This window comes from Bidens hawaiensis, unplaced genomic scaffold (assembly GCF_021521415.1).
Source record: "Bidens hawaiensis isolate Kalapana, Puna unplaced genomic scaffold, B.hawaiensis_p1.1 tig00009459_1, whole genome shotgun sequence".
Taxonomy (NCBI): Eukaryota; Viridiplantae; Streptophyta; class Magnoliopsida; order Asterales; family Asteraceae; genus Bidens; species Bidens hawaiensis.
The window spans coordinates 31759-41891 of NW_027491703.1; the positions used below are offsets into that span (position 1 = coordinate 31759).

The 10133-nt window shown below is 38.3% G+C and overlaps 1 protein-coding gene across 1 annotated transcript; it reads right to left on the minus strand.

The window, feature by feature from the left end:
• Positions 1-207: 207 nt before the first annotated feature.
• On the minus strand, positions 208-9495 carry LOC143532557 (methionine aminopeptidase 1D, chloroplastic/mitochondrial-like). Its single transcript, XM_077027579.1, has 10 exons — positions 9375-9495; positions 2120-2189; positions 1811-2039; positions 1565-1726; positions 1152-1193; positions 975-1046; positions 818-897; positions 618-712; positions 484-531; positions 208-392 (listed from the first exon to the last, which is right to left on the minus strand). Exons 1-10 carry the CDS (start codon positions 9493-9495, stop codon positions 247-249), a joined length of 1065 nt encoding a protein of 354 aa, XP_076883694.1. The 3' UTR covers positions 208-246.
• Between the last annotated feature and the right edge of the window lie 638 nt (positions 9496-10133).

The following is a 10133-nucleotide window of genomic DNA, read 5'->3' on the forward strand; positions in this document are numbered from 1 at the left end:
TAGTCATATACTTGTATATTTTCTTCTTTTACGCTGAGATGCGGAGACATTAATCTTGAATTAAGAAGATAAAGATCAAAAGATCAAGACGCACTATAGAAAATAGACAATTATAATTCCCACTCCCTTATGCTATTTTCTTTTTTACTGTTTTAACAAATGACAAGTACAAATTGGCAAAAATACACTAATGAATGCTCATAGAGTATGAAGAAAAGCTGGCATTTAATAATCTTTAGCTCACAATCAACATCGTGTTAGAATCTCAGCACCATTTTCGGTTATCAAAATAGTATGCTCAAACTGTGCCGATAAACTCCCATCCTCAGTGACAACCGTCCAGTTATCATCCCACATTCTCGGGTGTATACTACCCATTGTCAACATCGGTTCTGCCCAAAACAAACTCAAAACCATTACAACACGAGTTTTGTCAAAATTAAGGTTGTCAAAAAAAATGTTAATTTGGCAACATTAACATACCTATGGTGAATGTCTGGTTCAACATCATACGTCCACGTTCATTATTCCCTAAAGAGACCCAACGTCACACGATTACTAATGTTTGGAACGTTTAAGGTTATAACATTAAGGAAAACAAAGTTTCGAAAATTTACTGTAGTGTAGAACTGGATCACTGTGGAATAATCGCCCGACCCCATGGCCCACAAATTGTTCCACGACACCATAGCCATGTTCATCTGCATGAGCACTAGAAAACAAAAGTTCAATATTACTATCATGAACCCATTTTAACCCATTACACAACCCGACCGGGCTGTTTTGTCAGGCTTAAATGAAAGTAGGATATTCTTACTGTATGATTTTGCCAATCTTGTTCAACTCGACTCCCGGTGCGCATATGGATATTGCTTTGTATAGGCTTTCTTTAGTTACCTAAATTATAAATGTAGCAAATAAAATTATTATTACTAAAATGCAAAAAGGAAAAAGAATGTTTATAGAAGCAATACCTGGACCAGTTTTTTGGCCTCGTCACTGACATCGCCACAAAAAAATGTTGCTGACGTGTCACCGTGGTAACCCTGTGCCAGTAATCACCACATTCTCATAATCTCAATGATAAAAAAAAATTTACAGATTGTTGTTAAAATGTTGAAACAATGAATGTGAAAATGAAAAGAACATACATTGAGATAAACGGTAACATCTATGTTGACAATATCACCATCCTGCAATATATTATAAAAAATGTATCGGTCATGAACGAGATGATAAGAAGAGTAATTTAAAAATTAATTTTTTTTTTTACTGTTAGAACAACTTACACTTTGGGCCTTTTAGATATATAGCATATTTCACTTTTTGTCCTTAAAACTAAAAAAACAACAGAAATCAGCATTTATGTTTACATTTTGTCACAATCTAAGTCCTTTCCGCTAACAGGCATTAATTTTTCCTGTTAAATCCAATAATGAACCTTGCATGTGAGGCCGTTTTCGTCATTTTTCTCTTTTAATGAAAAAAATTGAAAAGTGAAACATGATATATATCTAAAAGATGAGAAGAGCAATTTGTCCTAAATGTTATCAATAAATCAAACCTCAAGCTCACGCGAATCAGGGATTCCATGACAAATGCATTCGTTTACCGAAGTGCAAACACTTTTGGGAAATCCACCATAACCGAGAGGCGAAGGATACGCTCCGTTATCAATAATCATCTGGTGAACTTCTTGATCAATGGCATCTGTGGTGACACCTGGCTGCCAATTCATTAGCCAGTTCAGATCAAAGGGTAAATAAATAAATAAATAATAATAATAATAATAATAATAATCAAATATTACCTTTACTAATGTACCCGCATACTGAAGAACCTGTGCAGCGAGCTTACTGGAAGCTCGCATACATTCTATACCCTTTTCATCGTGCACTTCAGGCCCACTTGCAATGCCAGGTGGCTTCTTAGATGCCACATAAGGAGGCTTTATTATGTGATTGGGAACGGGACGGCGGGGTGATAATTTTCCTGGTTTTAAACGTTTGCGGGTGCTGTTTTGTATTTCATCTGTATTTCTGCTAGTTCAATAGAAAATTAGATAAAAGTTGACAGTTGGAAATCAAAAGTGAACTTGTGAATAATACACTATGTATACCTTTTATTGAATAAAAAATTTGTTATTCCGGTGAACGGTCTTGATTGTCGCATCAAAACATGTTTTTGGCCTGTAATAGCATAGAGATTTTTATAGACAAGACCAATAAGTTAATAAAACTAACATAGAACATAATATTGGAACAAATACTTACTGATCGGCATGAAGATGATAAATTTCAGGTAAATTAGGGCGAAATGGGTTGGATTAGTTGGTGTTATGTTGTGGTCTCCGATCCATCATGGGTCGGGTCCGGTTTAGACGAATAGACAGAATTAGGAGATTAAGCTGTTTGAGTGTTGGCCAAGCCCAAAAGCTCTAATCAGGCCCAGTTTAGTTAAAGGGTTAAACCCTAATTGTCTAGTCTATATATTCTCTCCTGTACTTGTAAGTTGGTATCACTCAATAATAAGAAAACCCTAGTTATCGACAGTGGACGTAGGTCATACACCGTGACCGAACCACTTAAATCCTTGTGTCTCTTTCGTTTATTCTTTCGGTTTTACTTTTGTATTCGTGTTTGTGTGTGACTCCGATCCTAACAATTGGTATCAAAGCCAGGTTCTCGATTATACACACAGTTCCGCCGCCGCTGCTCCGCTGCTACAGTTCCACCGCCGCTGCTACAGTACCGCCGCCGCTACAGTACCGCCGCCGCTGATTAGGGTTCCGCAGCTGCTGGTTCGTTTTTTCTGATCAGTTTCCAGTCCTTTTATTCCTTGGGTAGTTTGGTTGTTTGCTGTAATCAAAACTCAGTTTGGATAATGGCTGAGGACGGAAAGATCAAGATTGAGAAGTTTGATGGTCAGGATTTTGGATGGTGGAAAATGCAAATTGAGGATTTGCTATGTCAGAAAGACTTAATGGAAGCACTAGAAGAGAGGAAACCGGAAAGTATGAAAGATGATGAGTGGAAGGTACTTGACAGAAAAGCCATAGCTGTTATTAGACTCTCACTAGCTAAGAATGTGGCATTCAATATTGTAAATGAAACTACCACGTATGGTCTTATGAAAGCCTTGTCAAATATGTATGAAAAGCCTTCTGCATCAAACAAGGTATTTCTGATTAGACAGCTAGTTAACACCAGAATGAAGGAAGGGGCATCTGTTACCTCTCATGTTAATGACTTCAACACTATTATTTCTCGTTTGTCTTCTGTTGATATCAAGTTTGATGATGAAGTTCAAGCGTTACTCTTGTTATCCTCGTTACCCGAAAGTTGGTCAGGGACTGTTACTGCAGTTAGTAGTTCTTCTGGGAATACTAAGCTTACTTTTGAAGGAGTCCGGGATTTGATTTTAGGGGATGACATAAGAAGAAGGAATTCTGGTGAGACATCTAGTTCTATATTGAGCACCGAAGGGAGAGGTAGGAGAAGAGAGAAAGGTAATGGCAGGGGTAGGTCAAAGTCTAGAAGAAGAAGTCAGTCAAAGCCCAGAAAAGACATTGAGTGTTGGAATTGCAAAGAAATGGGGCATTTCAGAAACCAATGCCCTAACCCCTCAATTTCAAAAGAAAAGAAAGAATCTAAGAAGGAAGTTAATCTGGCCACCGGTTCAGATGATTCAGAAGGTTCAGAAGAGACTCTTATCTGCTGTGTTGAAGAATCAACAGATTCATGGATTATGGATTCTGGTGCATCTTTTCATGCCACTTATAGCACGAAGAAGATGAAGAATCTCCGAACAGGTAATTTTGGTAAAGTTCGTTTGGCTAATAATCATGCTGTTGATATCACGGGGATGGGGGATATTGAACTAAAAACTTCATTGGGCACCTCATGGACTCTAAAGGATGTTCGGGTCGTTTCTAGCCTTAGAAGAAAGCTAATTTCTGTTGGGCAGTTAGATGACCAAGGATATGATGTTATGTTTGGTGGGGGTCAATGGAAAGTTGTGAAAGGGAATCTTGTGAACGCCATAGGTAAAAAGAAGGGCACTTTATACATGGTTGAAATTCCAGCTGATGGGGTAAATGCAGTGACCAGTGGACCGAGTCAGTCTAGTTTGTGGCACCAACGACTCGGCCACATGAGTGAAAAAGGGATGAAAATGCTCGTTGCTAGAGGAAAAATCCAGAACTGAAGAAGGTTGAATCTGAATTTTGTGAACCATGTGTTTTCGGTAAAAAGAAGAAAGTATCTTTTGTGAAGACCGGAAAACAACCGAAAGCTCAGAAATTGGAGCTTATTCACTCTGAAGTCTATGGACCAACTTCAGTCTCTTCTTTGGGAGGATCGCACTATTATGTCACCTTCATTGATGATTCGACACGCAAGGTATGGGTTTACTTTCTTAAAAATAAATCTGATGTTTTTGATACTTTTAAGAAATGGAAAACTGCTGTTGAATTGGAAACTGATTTGAAGGTGAAATGCTTGAAGTCGGATAACGGTGGTGAATACGTTAGCAAAGAATTCCGTGATTATTGTGAAGAGTACGGTATTCGGATGATCTTTACAGTCCCTGGCACTCCTCAACAAAATGGAGTGGCAGAACGAATGAACAGGACGTTAAATGAAAGGGCAAGAAGTATGAGACTTAATGCCGGGCTTCCAAAGACGTTCTGGGCAGATGCAGTTAACACTGCAGCTTATTTAATTAACCGGGGATTGTCAGTACCGCTGGGTTTCAAGACACCAGAAGAAGAGTGGAAAGGTAAAGCTGCAGATTATAAGCATTTGAAGGTCTTTGGGTGTAGCGCTTATGATCTAGTGAAAAATGACAAGCTTGATGCTAAAGCTAAAAAATATGTTTTCATTAGATATGGGTCAAACGAAATGGGCTACAGGCTTTGGGATTTAGAAAGCAGAAAAGTAGTCAGAAGCAAGCATGCAACTTTTAATGAGGCTGAGTTATACAAAGATAGAAACACTTCAAAATCAAGGGTTCAGAAAGAGCAGGTTGAATATGAAATTGATGCTCAGAAAAAGACAGTTGAGTCAGCTACCGAACCCGAGACAGAAACTGAAGAAACCATAGTTCCTGAATTTGAAGATGATGATATTGGTGGAAATGAAGAGTCAGAGGGAGTCTCTGACAGTGGGAGTTCAGAGTCTGAGGATGAACAGTCTCCACAAGAACCTGACCCGCCTCAGCACTGGGTTAGGAGGTCCACCAGAGTTTCTAAACAGCCGGTACGTTACAAACCTTCAGTTAATTATCTCCTTTTAACTGAAAATGGTGAGCCAGAGAGTTATTATGAAGCACTTAAGTTGAAAGATTCGCTCCAATGGGAGCATGTTATGAAGGAGGAGATGAACTCTTTGAGTAAAAACCAGACATGGGTTTTAACCAAGTTTCCACCAGATAAAAGAGTTCTACAGAATAAATGGGTCTATAGAGTCAAGGAAGAACATGATGGGTCTAAACGATACAAAGCTCGTTTAGTGGTCAAGGGTTTCCAAGGGAATTGATTATAATGAAATATTCTCTCCAGTTGTGAAGATGACCACCATCAGATTGATCTTAAGTATTGTTGCTGCAGAAAATTTACATCTAGAGCAATTAGATGTTAAGACAGCATTTTTACATGGTGATCTTGACGAGGAGATCTATATGGCACAACCTGAGGGATTTCAGGTTGCCGGGAAAGAAAAATGGGTCTGCAAATTGAAGAAAAGCTTGTATGGTCTGAAGCAGGCACCTAGGCAATGGTACCTAAAGTTTGATGATTTTATGGTGAGAACTGGGTACAAGAAATGCGAGGCCGACCATTGCTGCTACTTAAAGAAGTTTAAAGGCTCATATATCATTCTACTTCTTTATGTAGATGATATGTTAATTGCAGGATCTGATATGAAGGAGATTCGCAAGTTGAAGAAACAGTTGTCTGATGAATTTGAGATGAAAGATCTTGGTCCAGCCAAACAGATTTTGGGGATGAGTATATCCAGAAAGAAAGATGGCTCCATAACACTATCCCAAGAGAAATACATAGGGAAAGTGTTAGAAAGATTCAGGATGAATGATGAGAAGACTAAACCGAGAAACACACCTTTGGGAAGTCATTTCAAACTTACCAAAGACCAGTCTCCCAGAACAGAGGAAGAAAGAACAGAGATGGCTAAAGTTCCGTATGCATCTGCTGTTGGCAGTCTCATGTACGCCATGGTTTGTACACGGCCAGACATTGCTCATGCTGTCGGGGTAGTTAGTCGTTTTATGTCGGATCCGGGAAAGGAACATTGGGAAGCGGTGAAATGGTTACTCAGATACTTAAAGGGTACTTCCAGTTTGGGGTTATGTTTTAAGGGGAAGGATACAATTCTCAGGGGTTATTCAGATGCTGATCTGGGTGGATGTAAGAAGACGTTTAAAAGCACTACTGGTTATGTTTTCACAGTTGGGGGAACAGCAGTATGTTGGATGTCCAGACTTCAGAAAAGTGTTGCTTTATCAACCACTGAGGCAGAATATATGGCAGCAGCTGAAGCAAGTAAAGAATTAATATGGTTGAGAACTTTTCTTGAAGAGTTGGGAAAGAAACAGGCAGAGTTCTTCTTATATTGTGACAATGAGAGTGCAGTGAAACTTGCGAAGAATCCAGTCTATCATTCGAAGACTAAGCACATCGGGAGGAGATATCACTTTGTCAGAGATTTGATCAGTGATGGTGTTTTCAGTTTGAAAAATATCTCAGGTGCTAAGAATCCAGCAGATATGTTCACCAAGCCGGTGATGCTGGATAAGCTGAAGCTGTGCAGAGCTTCAGCAGGCCTTGAGGAATAATGTTGAGAAGGCGAAGGGTAACTAGGAGGTGCAAAACCAGATGGGTTTTATTTTACATGTACAAGGCAATGCAGGTGAAGACATTTTACGTCTCCAAATGGGAGCAGGTTGAAATGTTTGACGCATCCAAGTGGTGGTTTAGAGAAGATGTCTCGAAGCCCAAGTGGGAGATTGTTATGTTGTGGTCTCCGATCCATCATGGGTCGGGTCCGGTTTAGACGAATAGACAGAATTAGGAGATTAAGCTGTTTGAGTTTTGGCCAAGCCCAAAAGCTCTAATCAGGCCCAGTTTAGTTAAAGGGTTAAACCCTAATTGTCTAGTCTATATATTCTCTCCTGTACTTGTAAGTTGGTATCACTCAATAATAAGAAAACCCTAGTTATCGACAGTGGACGTAGGTCATACACCGTGACCGAACCACTTAAATCCTTGTGTCTCTTTCGTTTATTCTTTCGGTTTTACTTTTGTATTCGTGTTTGTGTGTGACTCCGATCCTAACAGTTGGTGGATACGAATCCTATATAATTAGGAAGTAAATATTTACATTGTTAGATGTACATCTAACTATTCTTGTTCTTCCTTTTAAGTGAAAGAAGTTGGTCTTCACCTTAAGCGTGTTTGGAGTTGAACATGTGGATTGAATGGTGCTTAAAACATATATAGAAACATAATGTATAAGTTTAAACATGTAAATTTGTTGTAAAGTCTATATAGTTGGATTCGAGAATTGAGACTTAATAACTATTACGCAGGCCTAAATTTTTAAGTATGCATATTCAGTTGGTGAAGAACGGGTTTTGGTGTTTCGACTATCTAGTCAAGGTGGTGAACTGATATAAACGTTTTGAGTAAATAGCAATAGCGGACATTAGTGACAAGCTACCTATATGCTACATAGCGATAGTGCGGGCGCTATTTTATGTTTAGCGATACACTAGAAGAAAATTTTAGTAATTTTTTATATGTATATTATCTCCAAATACGTTGTTTTTATACATGTAAACACACACACACACACAAAACCTAGAAGCCTGCTATTTTATAGGTATTTTTTATCGCTAAATACATACTAAAACAAAAAAGACCTGAAAACCCCACCAATTATCACGCATTCATGCTATGGAGGCGCCAAACTCAGATAGCACTTCGCTACGCTATTCGCCATCGCGCGCACTATGAGCGCTATTAACCACAGGGTAACCAATAAACCAAGAATATAACTCAAAACTTGGTTACAATTCCTACCATAGACTCAAAACTTGATTAAAATTCCTACCATAGCTCAACATAACTCGAATAGACTATAACTAGGACTCACATTACTTGTCCTCTAAGTAATAAAAATAATAGATAATTAACTTAAATAGGCAATTATACCAAAACTTAATAATTACTGCACTCCGAGACTCCTTCCTTGTGCCGCAAACCACATATAATTAAAGGACGATTCGGTATTTACCTCCAACGTCTAGGTCATGAGGCATTGGTTGCGGATTGTTACTTATATTCTAGAATAGAGTTGCTCAAGAGCCGAATTCAAGTAGAGCCAGCACTAGCTCGGACTAGAATCGAGCTCGAAACTATACGAGCTATGCAGTCGATATTGCCGATATATCACTGATATATCGGTTATCAGTCCTTTGGTACAATATCGGTCCAAAATCTCGGTCCCCATATTATCGGCGATATGGACCGATATATCACCGATTCCGATATCAATTTTTTAAGTCTTAGTTGTCAATTTTTAGTGTTTAATGTTAGTGTTTTAAATCTTAATCAGTTCCTATTTGCCACTACAATTGTTAGTGTTCTGTAAGTTGCAAAAGGTTAATTTGTTAATGGTATGAGAGTATATTGAATTTATATATATATATATATATATTTAAGATAAAAGGATCCAATTACAGTAGAGAGGCATGTAGGCGGGCAACAAGCTGTGCCACTACCCCCTTTTGAATAGCAAAACCGATCCTACTGAAAACAAAGTTATCGTTCTTCGGCATCGTTGAGTTACTGTGCACGACCCGCTGAACTCTTTTCAGAAACGTAGCAGCATCGGGTGCAAAAGACCGATATGCAGTTAATGTGGAAAAATATCGGATATCCGTCAAGGACCGATATTTGAGATATCGGTAATTTTAATATCATGCAGAATTAATATATATATATATATAGCAATTTAACACTAGCAATTCAGTATACAAGTTAGTTTGGCTCGGGTGGAAATCTCCCCACTAGGCTAAAAGTTGAGCTTGAGCTTGGCTCGGACGCAAATCAAGCCAGCTCATGCTTGACAAGTCAGCTCGAGCTCGACTCGGTTGCACACCAAAATGAATGATTGTGTGCAACCTGTATCCAAAATTTGCTTATATACAATCACTACTCAATCATTAATTCAGGAAAACTCATAAACTTTGCATCTAATAAGTTATTTATTAGATATCCAAGAATTAAAAAGCCAGGCTTTTTATCAAACAGTTGGTGTGCATAACATATATTTCAAGATAACCAATTCAACTACCTGGGTTATACCGAAAGAGGTTATGTAGGGGTTGCCTTGACCGACAGTTTCCGATGAATGATGAGATTAGACGAAGTTGAACTTGAATTGTCGGCGCGCCGGCGCCGGTGCCGCCTACCATTTTTAAGGTTGTTATTCCGACGCCGCCGACTCTTATCCGCCCCTAAATTATTATATGGCACGTAATCGTTTCATAAGGTTTAACTGCTTTTTAACGGATGTATAATTTTTCATTTCCTAGAGCATTTATCTAACGAAATAATTTGTGTACATATTCGTTTGTTAAGGAATATTGAACTTGTTTTATTCATTGAACCTAAATGAACATATTACTGACCATTCATTAACACAATTTAACGGGTGTGGCCTCTATTAAATTCTTGATGATTGTATATTTATTTAAGGAACGAGCATATACGAACTTATCACCAAACAATTCATCGAACGTTCAGTTAGTTTACAGCTCTAGTTTTGGTCTTTTGTGTGTTCTCTGCTTATTGTCTTCATTTTTTTATAATGTCGTATATGTTACTGATTTAGTACCTTTTTGTTGTATGTTGTTTAGAATCTTTAGATTGTATGAGAAACACACTATGCTTTGTTATATTTTCATATGCAATTCTGATGTTTGAGTCGAAGGTTTACATGAGTGTGTCTCTTTATCCTTCATAATAGAGGTACGGCTTATCTACATTTAACAATCCCCAAGTCTCGCTAATGGATTTGTTATGGTTGTTGTCGTTAAGTGTGTTTATCTGG